General features: G+C 41.5%; 2 protein-coding genes across 2 annotated transcripts in view; both read left to right on the plus strand.

The window, feature by feature from the left end:
* card11 (caspase recruitment domain family, member 11) overlaps positions 1-13,658 on the plus strand; it is a 43,021-nt gene extending 29,363 nt beyond the window's left edge. Inside the window, exons 21-25 of the mRNA XM_033643863.2 lie at positions 906-1,023; positions 2,563-2,745; positions 6,922-7,043; positions 8,642-8,757; positions 12,289-13,658. Coding sequence (XP_033499754.2) covers positions 906-1,023; positions 2,563-2,745; positions 6,922-7,043; positions 8,642-8,757; positions 12,289-12,493 — 744 coding nt within the window. The 3' untranslated portion in view covers positions 12,494-13,658. The remainder of the gene's footprint in view (positions 1-905; positions 1,024-2,562; positions 2,746-6,921; positions 7,044-8,641; positions 8,758-12,288) is intronic.
* A 3,155-nt stretch (positions 13,659-16,813) lies between these two features.
* Positions 16,814-21,365, plus strand: part of LOC117268150 (carbohydrate sulfotransferase 12-like) — a 20,413-nt gene continuing 15,861 nt past the window's right edge. Inside the window, exon 1 of the mRNA XM_033644354.2 lies at positions 16,814-17,158. The gene's annotated coding sequence lies outside the window, so the exon portion shown is untranslated. The remainder of the gene's footprint in view (positions 17,159-21,365) is intronic.

The following is a 21,365-nucleotide window of genomic DNA, read 5'->3' on the forward strand; positions in this document are numbered from 1 at the left end:
AGCCCCACATTCGCAGTGGGAACTGTCCACAAGATCCCATTTTTGCTTTGCTGCACCAAAGTGTCCTACGCCTGTCCTCAGGTGATTGAGGCTTGATGAAGACAGCTTCCCTGTGGCTTTCCCCACAAGCAGCTAAAGAGTTGACGTTCACGGTCTGCAGTGCTAGCACTTCTCCAGCTCAATGATAAAGTGATGACGTTTTATATCCTAGAGGTCAAAGGTCAGCCCTTGAAACTGTGCTGATTATATAGATCTTCTGTGCTGCTGCGGGGTGAGATGTGTGTCAAGGATCCATGTTTTCACAGACATGGGTGTAAGCTGTAAATGACGGGTTTGCAGAGGCTTACAAGCAGTAATTCTAGTTTTTGTTTCTATTTTTGTCTCGGTTTGTCTGTACTTCTGTTTTCATCTACCCCCATGTATGCGTGTGTGTCAATACCTTGATTTTTTTGTGTACTGCTCTTTGCAGCAATCACAATAATAATAATAGCAGGAAGAAGGGAAAAACCCTGTCTCTAAAAATACCTGTGTACGTGTAGACTTGGCTGTATTCAAGATGACACTTTATAGAACCACATTCCTGCGTGGTGGTAGCAAAATGACAACTGCAAAACAATTTTAAAACATAAATAGAAATATTTGTCAAAATACTGTTAATCCATATTGATCTCCGACTTGTTCAGCTGCAGGTATCCAGAGCAGCCTGCGCTGACTACCATGGTGTAGTTTAACTGAAGGGTAACTAAGAGGCGAGCAGTCAAAATAATGAATATTTGAGGAGTTTCATACCACTGTTTCACCCAGTTGGAATTATTGATAGCCTGAAAGTAATCTCACCCCCTTGTTTTAAGCATTATTGAACAAAGCAGCTTAGATGCCGCCTTTAATACTGTTTTGATTTGCAGTTTGTCAGCAGGGTGGACATCAAATACAAGCGAATGAACAGCAACGAGCGTGTGAGGATCATCAACTCAGGCAGCACAACACTACCCAGACAAGGGTTTGAGGCACTTAGACCCGAAGGTGAGTACAATGTGATGCAGGAGGAGCAAAACTCCACAGCAACCAGAAGAAACATCATGACAACATGTCTTTAAAATAGAGCAAGCAGTAGGTCAGAGACACCAGAGAGGGTGTGAAGTGTCATTTTAAGTACAGACTGTTTCACTGGAATTGACCTTTCACTAAGCCCCGCCCCTTTGCGATGGTCCGACAAGCTGTCGCAGTAAGCATGGAGCCCACACTGTAACTAACTGCACTCCCTGAAGAAATATTATAATATATTTGGAGAAATGAAAGAGTGATGTCAGAGAGAAGCAGACAGAGGGGTCTACAGTCTGTGTTTGAAGGATATATCCAGGATGTCAAACTGACTCAGCAGCAACAACAGGTTAAAAAGACAAAGATAGTTAGAAGCTAAAGCCGAACTATAGGCTACAGATCACAGTGTAAAAGTGAACCACCACATCACTGCTGATCGCCACACAAGACAATGAATATAAAGGGAAACTTTGCTCATATTGAACCAGCTGTGTGGATTCACAATGTGTGCAGATGAACAGTGTTTGGCTTCGCCCCCGTGCTGCTGCCAGCACTTAGACCTCCACCGCTGGATGTCCGGAAGTCAAGCGTTCATCTGCGCACACTGTGATGACACACAGCTGGTTGAATATGAGCAAAGTTTCCCTGCTTCCCTTCACTGGTTCCTGTACAGTAGGGTCGGTCTTTGTTTCACTGTTATAATCATTAAAAAGCAAAAGCAGCATGTGTATACATTCAGTAGGCTATATCTTCAGTAGCTAGCTAGCTAACCCTACACTTTTCAGGGTTTGATTTTGGTTTTGGAACAGGGAAGAAACGTATATCTTTTTCCAACCTCTCCAGGTAACGAGTGTCATTAATACACGACGTGCCCCAGGCACAACATTTAGCTCCAAATCCACAAAACCAGCCTGAAAATGAAGGAAGTCTGAAATGACTAAAACTGTCCAATCAATTAAAGGCAAAAAAGCCCTAAAATATCTTTTAAAAAAGACATGGCGGAGGCCTTGAATGTTAATTTTTCAGTGGATGGTGATTTAATATGCTGTAACTTAAGTTGAATAGAGTTGTTCTTCATAAATTCATAATATGTCTGAGGACAATGTTGCTAACTTGCTAAATTGTTAGCTTCTGTGACCATGTTGCCATCACCTAGCAGCAATGTTCTCACAACTTACCACTTGAACGCAAAGCATATCATGCACACGACTTCCCTTGTGGTAACCACAAGCTCACAAAGTTCATCTGAGGGAAGCAGTACAAAGAGACAAATTAAGATTATTAATGTTGTCACGTTTGAAACGGTCGATAAGAATAGAAAAAAGCTGAATTGCCATTTAAAGAGTAAATAATTAAAGAAGTTGAGATGTTAGCTGAAGTGTATAAGCAGTTGAAATATATGGATTAAAATAACCTGCCTTGTGAACCTTTAGGCTTCCTTAAATCTTTCTGCCCTGCATGTATCATTAAGTGTTCCTCTTTCTGTGTGTGTGCATGCTGTCTTGTGTGGGCTGTAAACAGACACTGCTGACCCAGACAGTGAGCTGAGCCGGAGTTTGAACCTGATTCCCTACAGTACAGTCACCCCCCAGCGGACCCAGAGGAGAAGGCCGGTCCTATTCAGTCCAGCTGCTCTGGCCAAAACCATTATCCAGAGAATACTCAACATGGGGGGAGCAATGGAATTCAACACCTGCAAACCAGGTCAGTGTGTGATGGGAGGAAGTAAATTCACCGTGACATGTGTCATTTTGTTTAATGAAGTCTTGTTGACATCTCCATGTGGTGTTTTTAATATAATACAAGATTTATAATGAGCAAAAAAGCAGTCAAAGCCAGGGCTTATCTTCGTTGCCTTGGAACTGCAGTGTACCAATAACAGTCTGAAAACATGGATTCAGACAGACAGGCTTTGTTACATCTCAAACCTAAGGAACCAATCCCATCAGCATCAGCTTTCCATGCCTATTTTAGAGTTGGCAGTTAGGAACAAGGTTGAACTAAAATTAGCAACACATGAACTGATTGATAATGTGGTCAAACTGAAGGCTCATGTTATACAGTGCCCTCCAAAAGTATTGGAACAGTGAGTCCAATTCGTTTACTTTTGTTGTAGACTGAAAACATTTGGGTTTGACATCAAAAGATGAATATGAGACAAGAGATCAACATTTCAGCTTTTATTTCCAGGTATTTACATCTGGATCTGATACACAACTTAGAAGATAGCATTATTTGTAATGGAACACAAAATTTTTAGGTGAGCAAAAGTTGGAACATATAAACTTAAAATAGATTAAAGTGAAAGAGACTTAATATTTAGTTGCAAATCCTTTGCTTTCAATAACTGCATCAAGCCTGTGACCCACTGACATCACCAAACTTTTGCATTCTTCTTTTGTGATGCTTTTCCAGGCTTTCACCGCAGCCTCTTTCAGTTGTTGTTTGTTTTGGGGGGGTTACTCCCTTCACTCTCCTCTTCAGCAGGTAAAATGCATGCTCTATTGGGTTTAAGTCTGGAGACTGACTTGGCCAGTCTAAAACCTTCCACTTCTTGCCCCTGATGAACTCCTTTGTTGTTTTGGCAGTGTGTTTTGGGTCGTTATCTTGCTGCATGATGAAGGATCTCCCAATCAGTTTGGTTGTATCTTTCTTTAAATTAGCAGACAAAATGTTTCTGTAGACTTCTGAGTTCATTTTGCTGCTGCCATCATGTGTTACATCATCAATGAAGATGAAAGAGCCCGTCCCAGAAGAAGCCATGCAAGCCCAAGCCATGACATTACCTCCACTGTGTTTCACAGATGAGCTTGTATGTTTGGGATCATGAGCAGATCCTTTCTTTCTCCAAACTTTCGCCTTTCCATCACTTTGGAAAAAGTTAATCTTTGTCTCATCAGTCCATAAAACTTTTTCCCAGAATTTTTGAGGCTCATCTCTGTACCTTTTGGCAAATTCCAGCCTGGCCTTCCTATTCTTCTTGCTAATGAGTGGTTTGCATCTTCTGGTGTAGCCTCTGTACTTTTGTTCATGAAGTCTTCTGCGAACAGTAGATTGTGATACCTTCACTACTGCCCTCTGGAGGTTGTTGCTGATGTCACTAACAGTTGTTTTAGGGTCTTTCTTTACAGCTCTCACAATGTTTCTGTCATCAACTGCTGATGTTTTCCTTGGTCTACCTGTTCGGCGTCTGTTGCTTAGTACACCAGTGGTTTCTTTCTTCTTCAGGACATTCCAAATGGTTGTACTGGCTATGGCCAATGTTTGTGCGATGGCTCTGATTGATTGTCCATCTTCTCTCAGATTCACAATTGCTTCTTTTTCACCCATAGACAGCTCTCTGGTTTTCATGTTGGTTCCACCTCTAAATGCAGTCTGCACAGGCAAAACCTATCGTACCCAATCTGAAACTGAGCTCAGACATCCAGTGCTATTTATTGTTTGAATAATCAATGTAATTGGGAGACACCTGGGCAACAAAACACACCTGTCAGTCACATGTTCCAATACTTTTGCTCTCATGAAAAATGGGTGGGTTCAAACAAAAGGTGCTATCTTCTAAGTTGTGTATCAGATCCAGATGTAAATACCTGGAAATAAAAGCTGAAATGTTGATCTCTTGTCCCATATTCATCTTTTGATGTCAAACCCAAATATTTTCAGTCCACAACAAAAATAAAGGAATTGGCCTCACTGTTCCAATACTTTTGGAGGGCACTGTAGATTACTATTACATTTCTGACGTTGACGTTCGATGAGCAGAGTCGAAGTCAGGGAAAGTCGTAGTGGCAGGAAAAGTGGGACTGATTACAGAGGGCCCCAATGGGAAGGTGGCCCGTGAAAAGCCTGGAATGAAAAGTTCGGCTTTGTTTGAAATGTTTTAATAAATAATTAGTGCTGTAACTAAAATATAATTGGCTGATTAAATCAATTGAAAGACTGAACTTTGTATTTGGAAAAAAAAATTGTGGAAGCTCTCTGAGGCCCATGTCATCCTTTTAAAGTGCAAGATAGTTAAGTCTGCCCTTTTAATAGGATTTGTCAATAAATGCGCTAAAAGATGCACGAAAGAGACGCGGAACCATTTCCCTCAGTGGAAACAAAGCTTTTATTTACTTTAATTTCACAGATAAGAAACAATAAATTGTGAAGACAATAAAGCCTCCACAAAAATAGCACTTTAAGTCTTGTGTGTGATTTATCCTGGCTTCATATGAGCAGAGGAAATCTCTGCTCGTCGCTAGGCTAATTTATACAATGTAAAATGCCATAGGAGTGTGCTAATAACGTTAGCATGTTGCATTTGTTTGGAAAACGTGTCCAGCAAAAGACATGTACTTAGTCTGTGAATGCTGCGAGTTATGGTGAAGCTGATTTGTGTACTTGGGTTTGAAATTGCTACTCTAAAGCCATGTTTAAAGTGTGTTTTGAATCAAATCAAATTTACAGCCCTTCACAGAAACCTCCGCTGCCGACTAGTTTTCTGGAGGTGTAACTGCAAGGTGACACAGACACACCAACGCACAAGTATAAATGCTCACAACGGTGTAGGGTCTGCCGCACAAGTATAAATCCCCCTCAAGGGCATTGTGCCCACAGAGACTGCTCAGGCACAGTGTCCAGAATTTGGTGCTATGCCCCTGGTTGAAGGTGAGCAGGTACGCTCAAGCTGAGGGCGCTCAGCTGATGGTTGGAAGGAGATAGAGGCAGGAACTTATTTGCATACTCGGTAGAAAGGTGTTGCGAAGGTGTAGAGTTACATCTAAAGACCCTGTCCCACTGGACAAAAAAACACCCTCTAACATGGCTTTTGTGTTGATTGGGAAAGTTACAATGGGCACTCGCTCCTGGGACTCTGCAGTCATCACAGGTATTTATACAGCTCCAAAAGGCTCCAATCGGCAGTGATGGAAACATGACAACCCCGGTGGATCCCTCTCCTGCTGTGATGCAATGACACGCTGCCACAAAATACCATTCGTCTCTGTCAAAAATTGAGCACTGTTCAAAATTAGGTTGGCACAGGGTTTGAGAGAGACACTGAATAAGTACCAGATATTTAAAAAAGAGGTAAACACCTTGACATTTTCATTGGCCTCTGTGTTGCTTTCTGCCATATATCAACTCTGTATTCTGGCCTGTCCATGACACTGAGCGTGACACACCAGAAAGGCACACTCATCTACTGAAGAGCCAGCTCTAGTCTACTGGAAGTGGGAAAGCAGGCCTAGTTTTAACGGGTTTTCCCATATTCAAACCCCCCCCATACAAGCACTAATTTTGGTGGAGGAGGAGAATAAGCCATTTTAAGGCGTGACTGGATTTTTTTCATGGGAAAAAAACCTTCTAAAATGTCCTTTTGATGAACAGAGAGGAATTTTTAGGGGTGTGATCAGTGCCAGGACAGGCACTTTAATGTCATAGAGGTGGAGGAGGTAGTGAGAAGGAAGGGAGAAGGAAGTTACTATTGGGATCCAGGTCAGGTATTGTACTGCACTGTGGTGTAAATGTTAAGGAGCGTAACCAGAGAGACGGCGGGGGCCGGATGGAAGATGGCCTAGTTGATAATTGGGAGGATGATGCATGCTGATGATGCTGATGATAACAACAACAACACAGAGGAGTTTAAACCTCCATTTAGGGACACAGAGAATGAACACTGCCGTCCCATGACAAACAACCGTCCCCATGGGGTCCAACAAGCTGCTGGTGCACAGAGTCGAACATCTGGTACGCCAAGAGAATGTGGGACGTCTGGAGATTCCCCAGGGCAAAAACCTCAAGAGTTTCTGTTCCTTGTGCACCAAATGTACCGTGGTGATCACTGACAAATGAAAGTTTCTTAGCTTTTAGAGTTCATGATATATTTCTGTATTTTAGACACCCTGTCCAAAGAAGAGTTTCATCTGAAACAGAATGTGGAGCCCTTCATTCACTACAAAGAGAAACAAGCCACATTTGAATGCATCACCCGAGAAAACATAGAGGCTGTTGCTTCTAAGGTATTTGATTAGTATGTGTGTGTGTGTGTGTGTGTGTGTGTGTGTGTGTGTGTGCCTGCATTTTTCTGCTTAGGTGTTTGTTCTTTTGAAAAAAAAAAAGGTTCCTCATAGTTAGAAGTGTTTGTATGTAATGCAATAGTTTGAAACACCACTCTGAAATCTGTGCTGTAAGTATGTAGCCGGAACCAGCAGCTGATTAGCTTAGCATAAAGACTGGAAACAAAGGGAAACAGCTAGCATGGTTGTGTTGGTAACAAAATCTGCCTCGCACCTCTGCAGTTTACTAATAAGAAAGTTAAGTCTTGTTTGTTCCCACAGAGCAAAAAAAAATGAAAAAGACAGTTTGTGGTTTGGCAGGTTGTTTTTTGTTGCTGTAAATCAAATGGGATACTTCTGTTTGTATACTTACATGTAGTTTATAGTTCATAGTTTATATTTTTTGCACAATTAAAACACAAAAAAGGCAGGAAAAATTAATACTTCTTATTAAGAACTCAAAAGTACAGAGAGCTAAAAGAACAAACATAAAATAATGTCTAAAATAATGATAATAAAATATGAAAATTGACCTTTACAAGTCATAAATTTAGGAAGATGAAGATCTGATGATTTACGAGTGAATTATGAATTTAACTGTAGATTAGTTGTAAAATAAGTCATGAACAACTCAGGAATATTTCGTTCACTTAAAAGTATTTTGTAAATGAAAACGTATTTGAAAAATATTAGTGTCATAAATAGTGAGAATCTGAAGTCTCTGAAATAAAGGTGCAGATCAGATGTGTGACTCTAACTGGGTTGTGATCCTAACACAACGCTTCTGGAGGACCAAAATTTTATGTTAGTTGGAAAAGCACTTGCCCAAACTACATTACAATATGAAAGAGAGGGATAAATCAGACTATAATAAGGGGTTAGGAGATGACTAACCCTCATTGTTTTCACTAACCCATTCAGTTTGTTTGCTCCAATTCAAACTCTCATCAACAGAAGTGCCCCACATGTTGTACTGGACAGTTGAGGCATCTTAATAGACTCAATTATAACTTTCAAGAAATCTTTAGAGTATATTTTTTTGCCACTAAAGATGATTAAGTTAGATCATCTTATATTTAAATATATTGTATTGGAGAGAACAAGGGTTGTGTCATCTGCAAACATTATTGGGGAAAGGCTATTTGAGACATTAGATGAATCATTTATATGAATGAGGAATAATAATGGTCCAAGTACACTGGCTTTGTGATAAGCTAAACTAAGCTAACATTCCTCTGGCTCTAGCATCCTATTTAGTGCACAGACTTGAGAGTGGTGTCATCATTTAACTCTCCGCAAGATTTGAATAACCCAACTTCCCAAAATGTTAAACTGTTGCATCAAAGAAACCAAAAACTGTTGTAAGATCCCTTTATTTGTTTGATGTGAAACATACCAGCATGTCCTTTTAAATCCTATCAATCTGGCAAAATGCCATCTGATAGAGTGTGTTTTTCTAATTGTGTTATGTGCTTATCTGTGCGTTCGATCATGTACTGTGTGCCAGTGTCTGCATCACACTCTGCATTTATTCAAAGCCCACTGTTTCCACCCGTCACCAGGGCAAACACTGCCTGCTGGAGGCTGAGCTGAGCTGCATCAAAGACCTCCTGCGGAGGGAAATCTACCCAATCATCATCCACATCAAGATCTGTGAGAAAAATGTCAAGAAGTTACGGTAGGCCCAACAAACCTCACTCATTCTCACACGTTTAGCAAGTGCCTGTTACCCACAGCTGCAAACCACAGCTCATTTTCCAAATGCAAATACGTCAATCCTCGCATGACATTTTGACTCCATGGCATGCAGTAGGTGAGAGCAAACCAGCTTAAGAGCAAGTCTGCTGTTTGACCTTGTGAATGGGACAGTTCACCCAAAAACCACATATTTTTCCTCTTACTTTTAGTGCTATTTGTCAGTCTAGATTGTTCTGGTGCGAGTTGCCGAGTGTTGGAGATATTGACTGTAGACAGGGATGTCAATATAGACAGTGCAGGTAGTGTGGTTGCACTGGGGCATTGGGCCCTCCAACAATGTGTTAGGTGGAGAATGGGCCCTTATGAGTGACTTACACCTTGAAAATATGCCTGTGTTCAAAGAGAAACTCTCATTAAATAAAAAAAAACAGTGCTTTTTGCTATATGCCCTTGAAAAAAGCAAACCCAGCTCCTGCATGTTTATCTTTATTTGTGAAACAGTCAGTAGCATCTACAACAAAATTATATGCTTATTTTATGACTGTAAATCAACTTTTCCATTAATTAAAATAATCTATAACTATAAATCGACTATTAAAATTGTTAAATTGAATTAATAGTACCTTAATTTCCTACTTTCTTTGGTATTTTTTGTTACATACAGATATGTAATGATGATTTCTGGGTAATATGTGTGTTGATGTTATCCAGTGTTAAAGGAGCAATAAGCGAAATTCATCATTTCTAGATTGAAAGAATTAAAAAATCGCTATGTGAAGAACTAGAAATGTAATTTCATCTGGAGTATAGCATTTTCGAAGTGAAATGGCGGAGTCAAATGTCTGTTTTAATTAGTGTTCCAGTAACGTTAGGCACATGTCGCTATGACGATTCAATTAAATTTAATGTTACAATCGTAGCATGGGTTAATGTCCGGAGCTTGAGTTATTAGCGGCTCGGTCCCAGCAATGGGTCAGGCGTTACGGTTGTGTTAGGTGAGTAGCCCGGCAGCCCAGCTAACATTTGCAATTAGCATTGTAAAATGTAGCCTGGCGGGCAGCCTGGCGGCTGTGTTTAGCTATTCCCCTGCCTACTTCAATGATGATGGTCCCTGTAATAAATGTAATATATTTGCTGAAATGGAGGCGAGGCTCAGTGACTAGAAGAGCTGGTAGAAGCGCTCCATAGCGCTCCATAGCTGTAAGTTACTCCAGTAGCCGTAGTAGCTCTAGTGCTAACTCCAGGAGCTAACGCTAACGTCCCTACTCTGCATGAGCTGGAGCCATGAGCCTCGGGCTCACGGAGAAGAGTAGAAACATTAGCGTGGAAGCCGACTGGAAGCAGTGCACAACAGCAAACCTAGCGGTGAAACGATTTCGCTTTTTGCCCCTTTAAGTCTCGGATCATGTGATGAGACGATATGTGCACGAAAGTGTGCACTAGGACCCATCTTAACTACCTTATGTCATTGGCCGTAGGAGCCTGGTCTCACTCCGAAGTTGTCGAAATCCAGCGCTTGGGTAGTGACTTGCAGCATCAGAAACCAACGAAAAAAGGCGTCCTTTAATGTAGGCATGATGCGCGGCCGGTTGCTGTTATAGTTTAATGGTGCCTGATGGCATCGGGGGAAACGTGGCGGGACAAGGACGAAAGTTAAGGTGGTGAAAGTCTGAGTGGGGTGGGGGGAGGGGTGGTAGAGGATGGGTCCAACAAACGCGGACTTTGACCTGAGAGAGTGGTGTTCGCGTCCCGTAAGCTTCTGAAGCTACACCCTGTTCTTTTGTCCTAAACCCAACCCTGTGACGAGGTCGGAGTGAGAATGCGTTGGCCGTAGAGATGTCTGCCTTCTCTCCAATATAATAGAGCTAGATGACACTCAGCTTGTGGTGCTCAAAGTGTCAAAAACATACATTTGAAAAACTCAACAGCAATGTCTCTTTCCAGAAATCATGACCCGGTTACTCAAGATAAACCACAGACCTTGTTGTGAGCAGTTTCATGTAGGAACTATTGTCTTTCTACTAAACTACACCCACCAACTGTTTCATCGTGCAGAAGGAAATGTGCATCTACCCATGGACAAGAGGCTTGCGCTCGTGACAGCACGAGAGGTAAATGTTAATGGTGTCCTCCTTGGCTGAGCTAGTTCAGTGGTGCTAGATGAGCTGTGGAAACACACTTAATTTTTATGCTGTGATACAGTATAAAAATCCGCTTTGAGCATTACAAGCTGAGTGCCATCTAGCTCCATTATATTGGAGAGAAGGCAGACATCTCTACAGCCGATATCTCCAACACTCGGCAACTCACACCAAAACAATCTAGATTAATAAATCGCACTACAGATAAGAGGAAAAATAAGTATCTTTGCTTTGGGTTGAGACCCTGCCTCCTCATATGAAGACATCACAATCTAGGTTTGCTGCACCTTACACTGTACTTCATTCTACTTAACTCAGACCTGTGTCCTCGTTCGTGGACACTTTTTGTCCCATCTAGTGGTAGTAAGAGCCCAACACACTAATCCATGTAAAAACAAGATGGCAGCCATCTCTGCCAAGTCAGTCTGCACCAACAGAAAAGTGGACAAGTTGCAAAACCTGATCACACTGTATGGTTGGAACTTGTTTATATATGATGAATAATGTTTGTAGTTTGATATGGCAACAAATTTGACCAATTTTAGCAACGGTAACAGGATAAGCTGATAAGGAAGTACTCATCTGAGGACACTGGGTCTTTATTGTTGTCTCATTTGAGGATGTTGGGACTTCTTCATGATCAGACTGTCTCTACAGAGAAAAGGACCTTCCTGTCTTGGAGTATGAAAAGAGGAAAATTGATGCTGAGTTTCTAAATGAACACTTATCAGACTTTGTGATTTAGTTTTTGCACAACAACGTTCAGACACTGACATAAACAGTTTATTCTTTATTACACACTGCAACTATCAAAATAAACCCAGTGTCTGCATATGAGGACATCTTTTGTCTAAAACTACTTCCTGTTCAAAGACAATGTTTAGTTTTTATATTCATCAGGTCGAACTGATCCCAAACAGCTCAGAGACAGTAAAAATACGTACCAAACAGAAGCTGAGGTCTCAGGAGGTGAAGCATTTATATGTGCTGCACAGTAAATAGTTGTGAAGTTGAAACAGTGATGGGAGCAGCTGAACACAAGCTTTTCCTGTACACAAACGTGAGAACTGAGCATCTCACTCAAAGCAGCATGTCCTGCTGTGTTTCATTTTAGTGTGTTGATAATATTGTCAGTGGGGATGCATGTTTTCATGTCAACAAACCCTGATGCCTGACATATACTCTGGTGGATTGTACCTTTAAAAAGACAAATAGAATACAAACCCATTATTGTCTCTCTGACAATGACAACAAAGTAGACAAACCACTGTTGCAAAGCATCTACAGGATTTCATCAGAGATCATGGGTTCCAAACATCACCACACTCACCACCGCAGAGCTGCTTCCTTCCTGTTTCCTGTCCACACAGGAAGCTGCCTCTGCGCGTGGAGTCGGAGGAGGAGTTTGTGAAGCTGTGTCGGGCGAAAATGAAGGAGCTGGAGGGCATTCCCTGCCTCTATGCCACCCTGGAGCCCGAGGCCTGGGCAGGGACGGACGACCTCATCAGGGTCATCAAGGAGCGGATACAGGAGGAGCAGAAGAAGACGATCTGGGTGGAGCAGGACCTCCTGTAGACACACACACAGATACACACACATGAGAATGTGTAGCTGAGCACCATAAACACCCTTGTACATCATGCTTTTATGCATATACTATATTTATGCTCAGACTCAAAAATGCACTCACACTGCTTCATTAGAATAAATGCATTATATATTTTGTAAATGTGTGCCTTCACTTTGATTTAGACAAATAAACATATGAAAAATGTTTAACAGGTCTTTTTTTTTTTTTACTTTAAACTGAAGCATTTAAAGGGAAGATGTTCAGAGTTCACTAATATGAGCTGCACTTTGATGCTACTGTCCTCTAGTGGCTGATGTCAGGCTCTCACATGAGTCAAGTCAAGTTGAATTAAATCACATCAACCTGTTATTTATTTATATACGATGGGATTTTTTTTTTGCAGATTTGTTACGCAGTGCTTCTCCTCAAAATGTTACAGAAATAGAAATGTTACATAAACCGGCAAATCGCTGCTATTTTAACTGAATAAAGTAGAAGAGAACTGAGCGTTTAATGTTCTGGAGGACACAGTACAAGCCTGCACCACATCAGGAGACAGGAAACTGCAGCTTTACATGGACACAAGTGTTTTAAAGGGCTCATCAGTGTTTTAATATAAAGGCAAACATAAGTGTGGTGGCAGTAGCTCAGTCCAAAGGGACTTGGGTTGGGAACCAGGGGGGGTCGCCAGTTTAAGTCCACATCTGGACCAAGTATGGCGCGTGGACTGGTTGCTGGAGAGGTGTCAGCTGGCCTCCTGGGCACTTGAGCAAGGCTCTGACTCCCCAACTACTTGTCCATGGGCAGCCCCCTCACTCTGACATCTCTCCATTTAATGCATGTACATGTTCTGTGTGTGCATGTGTGTATTTCAGGCCTGTCTCCATATCCTCCTGAGACCCTGTGTCCTCATATGTGGACATCACATTTCAGGTTTACTTGACCTTATACTTCATTATACTTAACTCAGACCTGTTGTCCTTGTTCGTGGACACTTTTTGTGCCATCTAGTGGTAGTAAGAGCACAATACACTAATATATGTAAAAACAAGATGGCAGCCATCTCTGCCAAGTCAGTCATCACATTTTATGGCTGAAACTTGTTTATTTATGATTAATAATGTTTGTAGTTTGATATGGAAACAAGTTTGACAAATTTTAGCAACAAAATAAGACACTGTTAATTAGGAAGTACTCGTCTGAGGGCATTGGGACGTAATTATCGTTGACAGTGTGTAGTTTTTTATACTTATCACGTCCTACTGATCCCAAATAGCTAGGAGAAACTAAAAATGCAAACCAAACAAAAGTTCGGGTCTCAGGAGGGTATGACAACAGATTAAAAATAAAAATTGAATTTCCTCTCTGGGATTAATAAAGTATATATTCTTCTTCTTCTTCTTCTTCTTCTTCTTCTAAGTGTTAGTGATGTAAGTCAGTGGTTCTGAACCTTTTTTCCCACCTGACCACTTTAATATGAAGCAACATCTCCGCTGTCAGCAGTCAAATGTCTATAAGTTGAAAAAATAATTTCCTCTTATCAGATTTCATTTGAGTAATTTCCTGAGGCTATACCACATTACTCAAGAAAGAAAGAAAGCTTAGAAATAACATCTGATGAAGAAATCATATTCTTAACATCAGGTTTTAGCTGTTGGCTGGTGTTAGTGTGTGTGTTTTAGAAGGCAGTTGCAGGTTCCAGTCATGTGAATTCAGTTTTTTGCGGTGCTACTCTTTCACTTTTATTACATCACGAACTGTGCATTGAAGCTGCTATGTTTTTATGCCTGTTTCATGTAAATATGCATAGTTTTAAGCATTAAATAAGATCACAGTCAACAATAATATCCTCCAAGCTCACTGATTTTAAAGGACTAGCTCACACCGAAACCAAAAATACACAATTTCCTCAGACCTGTACTGCTGTTTATCAGTCTAAAAATCTACCCAATCATCATCCACGTCACGATCTGTGAGAAAAATGTCAAGACGTTATAGCTACAGACGCAAATGCCTGTTACCCACAGCTGCAAACCACAGCTCATTTTCCAAATGCAAACACGTCAATCCTTGCATGACATTTTGACTCCATGCAGGAGGTGAGAGCAAACCAGTTATATGTCTTTAGAACACAGCTGTGGATTTGAATCAGTTAGCTGAGTGTAAACCCTTTAATTTCTGGAACATGGCTTCACATCGTCAAATCTCTCCGTCTGCATCTGCTCTGGTCACTTAATTGATTTCTGCAGCTTATAAATCCATGTGTAGACATGGTTTTTTTTCAAAGGCCACCAGAGGGTCCAATTTGACAGAAATGGGCAGGCAGGCCAGAAGGGGATTTAGAGTAACCTGTTTCATAAGGGAGCTGGATAATCTCTTCATCTGCGGGGAAAGATATGCATACAGAGATATGCAGTATTCCCAGAAATGCTCAGCCACAGTAAGAAACCCAAACACTCTATCAGCTTTAGTTTAGTTTGTACTACTGCATTTTTGCACCATGTAGTGAAATACAAAGCCTTATATTTACACTACTCCTACACTACATAAAGTAGTAAATATATGAAAGTGATAAACATGATAAAATGTGATCTACATCTACAGCTACACAAGAACGTAGGTTTCGCTTCAACATAAAGGGTGTTACAGGGTTTGGGGGTCCTCTGCTAGAAAAATTTTGAGCATAAAACACTTACTTTCCTGCATTCTGGTGTATTCTATGCACCAATTTGAGCTGTTTTGCCTCAATCTATGGTGTAAATGTCTTTGATTTGTCAAAAGTCCTTTGCTACTTACATGTTTTAATTGGGGTAGGCAAATAAATCTACACCTATATATAGGCTACACATACAATATACACCCCCTTTTGCCCTCAGAGCTGCCTTAATTCTTAATGTCACAGATTCAACAAGGTGCTGGAAACATTCCTCAGGGATTTTGGTCCATATTGACATGATGACATCACACAGTTGCTGCAGATTTGTCGGCTGCACATCCATGATGAGAATCTCCCGCTCCAGCACATCCCAAAGGTGCTCTATTGGACTGAGATCTGGTGACTGTGGAGGCCATTGGAGTACAGTGAACTCATTGTCATGTTTGAGATGATGTGAGCTTTGTGACATGGTGCGTTATCCTGCTGGAAGTAGCCATCAGAAGATGGGTACACTGTGGTCATAAAGGGATGGACACGCTCAGCAACAATACTCAGGTAGGCTGTGGTGTTTAAACCATGCTCAGTTGGTACTAAGAAAATCTCCCCCACACCATTACACCACCAGCAGCAGCCTGAAGCGTTGATACAAGGCAGGATGGATCCATGCTTCCATCTGAATGTGGTTTTTCCAATCTTCTATTGTTCAGTTTTGGTGAGAAAACCGTGTGAATTGTAGCCTCAGTTTCCTGTTGTTAGCTGACAGGAGTGGCACCTGGTGTGGTCTTCTGCTGCTGTAGCCCATCTGCTTCAAGGTTGGACAAGGTGTTGTTGCTTCAGAGATGGTCTTCTGCACACCTTGGTTGGAACCAGTGCTTATTTGACTTCCTGTTGCCTTTCTATCATCCTGAACCAGTCTGGCCATTCTTCTCTGACCTCTGGCATCAACAAGGCATTTTGGCTCACTGGATATTTTCTCTTTTTGGGACCATCCTCTGTAAACCCTAGAGATGGTTGTGCTGAAAATCCCGTCTGGCACCAACAACCACGCCACGTTCAAAGTCACTTAAATCACCTTTCTTCCTCATTCTGATGCTCAGTTTGAACTTTAGCAGCTCGTCTTCACCATGTCTACATGACTAAATGCATTGAGCTGCTGCCATGTGATTGGCTGATTAACTAATTGCCTTAAGGAGCAGCTGAACAGATGTACCTAATAAAGTGTTTGTCCCAGTATACTGTATGTATCAGTGCTTAGAAATGATGTTAGAAATAATCTCAGTTGCACCTTCTTTTCCTTCTCTTGTAGGTCTCTGGTGTGCTCGTGCTCAATGTGTGTGCGTGTGTGTGTGTGTGTGTGTGTTCAAAGTGCCTTGTTATGAATTTATATTAAGCAAAGCTATGACAACACAGCGGTGAGAGTAAAATCAGAAGTGAGGGTGAATGTGTGACGCTGATTGAAAGCAGATGATGATGATGATGATGATGTGTGTGTGTGTGTGTGTGTGTGTGTGTGTGTGTGTGTGTGTGTTGCAGACTGAATCAGCCGCTCTGTGGGGGCTCCTTGCTACGTTTGATGTCACAGGATGAAAAGAGTTCACAAATAACAGGATTTCTAACCGCATCAGCCTGAGGCAACAGAAACAGACACCGATCCCCCACAGCCACATCTCCTCATTATCATTCTTTGTGTCTAATCTTTTTGGGGGAGTGAAGATGACATTTGTTTTTGCAGGTACAGCAGGTTATTTTCAGCACTCCTCCTGTGGGAGGAGGAGGAGGAGGTGGAGGAGGAGGGTAGACTGTCTACATAAATCATCCCGGAGCAGAGACATGTTATGCTGGAGCTGACCCAGAAAGTGAATTTTTCCCCTCATGAGCTCACTCTGCAGAAACCTCAACTCCAAACTCTCGCGGTGCTTCGCGTGCTCCCGCTCCATCTCCAAGAAAAAAAGGGGACTGCTCGCATCACAGGCTCAGCTGACGCGGCGCTGGGAGCTCGCGGGCACAAAAAGAGGTGAGAAGGTGTTGTTGTTTGTTTATTTTACCTTTCTTATTGTTGTTAAAAGTACCCTAACATTTACCCTCTGAGCTGCTGCAGCGTGTTTACCGCACGTAGCTGCGCTCCGAGGCTGTGCACTACTTTGACACCTAGACACCGCTACAGGCACGCTGACAGCACCGTCTATTGATAAAACCACAGGCTGTACAGAAGCTCGTTGTTTTCTCGCTATTATCTCCACGGAAATTGGACTCGCAGCCCCACGCGACGCTTCCACGAACCGAGCCACATGTCCGCGAGCTTCCCGGTGTGAGGAACAGCCCGTTCCCGCGGCGCTGCGCTCCCCGTCAAAGGCTACATTGTGTCCGGTCTGGCATCCGCTGGCGGCTGCTGCGGACAGGACGGTGTGATTTATGTACCCGCCGTCGGCTGCTCTTTAACGGGCTTTATCTGGCTTTACACCGGCGTTGACGTGGGGGTAAACACAACAAACGTGCACGAGTTATGAGGCGACCAAACCACCGATTTATCACGGTTAACAGCCCCACGGCGCGACTTTAAATCACACTGAGACTTGTTGACGTGATGCTGCCGCTGCAAAGTGTGCACCCAAAATTATTCATGTCGACACTAAGAGGCGCGTGGACAGAAGTGTTTCACATCCATATCCCCAAATATTGATTTAATGCTTTAGTAGACAGTGGTGCAGGAAGTAATCAGTTGCATCACTTCGCAGTATCACCCTGAAAATAACAAATACATCACAAGTCCTGCATGTGAATGTTGCTTAAGTACAAGTATAATTAGCAAAGACATAGACAGTGTGCAGATGCTTAAATTTAAAGTTCCAGGGTGGAGGATTAAGGGGGATTTATTGGCAGAAATGAAAAATGTGATATAATAAGGATGCATGAAAATAAGAATTAAATATTGCAATAATTCTGCAGCCCTGCTTTAAAGGTCCAGTGTGTAGGATTTAGTGGGATATTTTGGCAGACATAAAAATATAATCTAATAAGTATGTTTTCTTTAGTGTATAATCACCTGAAAGTAAGAATCGTTGTGTTTTCGATACCCTAAAATGAGCCGTTTATAGCTACATAGGGAGCAGGTCCTTGTTCATGGAGGTCGCCATGTTGTGGTACCATGTTTCTACAGTAGCCCAGAACAGACTAACCAAATACTGGCTGTAGAGGGACATTCGTGTTTTTGCATCAGCCACCGAAGTACTGAGAACCTCTGCGGATAATTTGGCTGCCAGTGAAAACCTTAAGTTTTCTCCTTAAGCATGACACTCAAGGCTTAATTTCTCCTTAAGTGAGGGACCGAGCTAGTTGCACATAATGCTTTAAAAGGTTTCCTTAGTTAAAGAAAACTAATGGAGTGGATAGAGCACTCCATGTGGAAGGTCCAGGGTTTGAATGATGGGGTTGACGTTAGCAAAAGGCATGCAGTTGCAAGAGGTTCCCACTGCCGAATCAAACTGGATCCGAAAAGGAGGTTTCAGGATGAGAGAGTAACTCCGGCATCTGAGTCAAGTCCTCAACAAGGGCGAGTCTCAAGCCCGTTGTAGACGGGAGGTTCCAGACGTAAGAGCAGATTCTTCCTTAGTTAAAGAAAAACATTACTGCTTTGAAAGAGATTTTACAGCAGTAAAAGTTTCCATGGAGATTGTTTGTTTGCTTGGACTCACGCAAAGTTGGCTTATAGTTAGATTGTGGAAAAAATGGCAGAAGAAAAGAAGACAAGAAAACCATATTAGATAGAGGGGGAAAACATTTAACTTCTGGAGGAATACAATCATAAAAAGCACAAACTAAAAAGTAAATTTGATCCCAAATACCAGAAAGCAATTGTAGGAAGAAATTAAAATGAAAAATAATTCAGTCAAATCTAAGGTGTAAAACTGAAAACGTATCCACTGGGTTCACCTGTTGCAGAACACTCTTCTCAGGGTGTGTTTGGTTTTTCCTTTATCACCATAAACTCATGTTGCAGTTAAGACAGAGTCAGGGATACCTGAAGTTTTTTTTTTTACCTTGCTTTGGTTGCCAAGGTCTTTTAACAGTCTAGGGATTCCTTAAGTGTAAGACCAGGACGAGGAGAAAACCCTAAATATGCAAGTAAACATTTTAAGGAAACCTTAAGGAGAAGACTTAAGGGTGTTTTGTGCAACTAATTTTATTTTGAGGAAAGCTTATGTAGGACTTTCAGGAAAATGTTAACTTAAGTTGTTTTGTGCAACTGACCACTGGAACTTAAGTTATCAGAGAAACAAGGTGAGGACACACCAGCAGGTACCGGGCTAGCGGCACGTTGACTGCATCCAAGAAACACTAATTTGCCTTAGTCAGTGTTGTTACCAGTTTAAATCACCAGCTTCGGGTACTCCAGCTTCACCAAGAGGAAGCTGGAGTACCCAGAGAAAACCCACGCTGACAAGGGGAGAACATGCAAAGTCCGCACAGAAGGACACCCCCAGGAGGGGAGGTTTCCTGTCGCTTTTAATTAAGGTTTGCTGACTTTTTTGTGTTGTTTTTTTATGACGTCAGGAAACTTAGGATGAAAAAGGGTTTTTTTTTTTGAAATTACAGAATTCACTGTAGAAGTGAGTCCAGTGTGAGTGAGAGTGACTATTCTAATCATAGGTTTCACTTCCTCCACAGTTTTTCCTCAGCTGTAGTTGAAACTGTGAATTCTGGTCTTAATCATATCCAGCAACTAAAATCACGTCAGATGGAGATCCCTGAAGGGAAACCTCATGTCATTAGGGGAATGGTTAAGAACCAGTGCTGTAGCCTGTGTAAAGTCTTAATTTGTAAAGTAAGTTATCACTCAAGCTGTCCGATAAAAATAGTGGAGTAAGAAATACAATATATTTTAGAGCTGAAAGGAATCAATTTGTCAAAAACTAGTGGGCTAATATTTCCATGATAGATTAATCTTTGACTGATGCTTTTTGCACCCAGGTGTGTATTCCTGGGCGTCCCAGCAGCATCGATATATGACGTTAACTTGAACAGGTCTAAAGTTTGTGTACACAGTAGGGGTGTAACGGTACACAAAAATCACGATTCGGTATGTGCCTCGGTACACAAGTCACGGTTCGTTTTTTTTTTGGTACAGTAATGAAAAAAATAGACAACTATTAAATATCTTTTACTTATTGGTAACCTTATTAAAACATACCACCACAGCAGTTAACTCTTTTTACACAATTTTTGAATGAAACAAATATATATATAAAATCCTGCTTTTTCACATTGTTTGAATGTAAATAGAAATATATAAAAGTGAAAAATAAAATCCTGCTGTTTTTTTAACACATTTTTTTGAATGAAAAATATAAATATAGATTTCTGCCTTAACAGTTTTACTCAATTAAAATAAAAAGTATAGTGCAGCTGGTCAGCTTTAAAGCCTGCTCAGATTCAGTTTTACTAGGAACTTACTTAGCTTTCCCACTTTGTTAAAGTGCAGTAAACAAAACATGCTTATATCTAAAGTGCAGCTTAAACAATTTTACTCAACTCCAATAGCGTTGGTTATTTCTTTAGCGCGATGGTCAGGGAAACGCTCTTTCTTTTTAAACGACGACGATATCGTAGTTTGCACCAGATTGCTTTTTCTAGTCGTGCCGGTTAACGTTCAAACTCGAGTGGTGTCGCTTTAGATGTGTTAGCATGTTAGACGTGTTTCCAAGTACATACCCGACCGCTGTTCTGCAGTGTTGGCACACTGCTTTTGTCTTGTCAACTTGTTTATTTCCATCTTTGTATTTTACCCTGAAACCAAAGTGTTCCCAAACGGAGGACTTAAGGTTTGGGGGTGGGTCTTCAGGTTCGTCAGGCTCACTTGCCATGTTGTCAAAATGCGAGAATGCGCTGCACAAAGTAAAGGCAGAGATTTATGGTCGGACTCGGTCCGTCACTCAATTATGTCCGTCGGGGAACTAGATATTTTAAATGGTTCGGCTCGCAAAAACGGAATTAAAATAAAACAAAATAAAATAATATCCCGTGCCCAATAATTCGGTACAGGGTCGTGCCGAACCGAAAGTCGCGTACCGAACAGTTCGACACAAATACATGTACCGTTACGGCCCTAGTACACAGTGTGCATTCAGCAGCTTTATACATCCTAAAACAACTTTGACTCACATGGGACTCAAACCCCAGTCTCCTGTGTGACAGTCCTGTTGCTTAACTCATCTCCTAACCCA

Source organism: Epinephelus lanceolatus, chromosome 18 (genome assembly GCF_041903045.1).
Source record: "Epinephelus lanceolatus isolate andai-2023 chromosome 18, ASM4190304v1, whole genome shotgun sequence".
Taxonomy (NCBI): Eukaryota; Metazoa; Chordata; class Actinopteri; order Perciformes; family Serranidae; genus Epinephelus; species Epinephelus lanceolatus.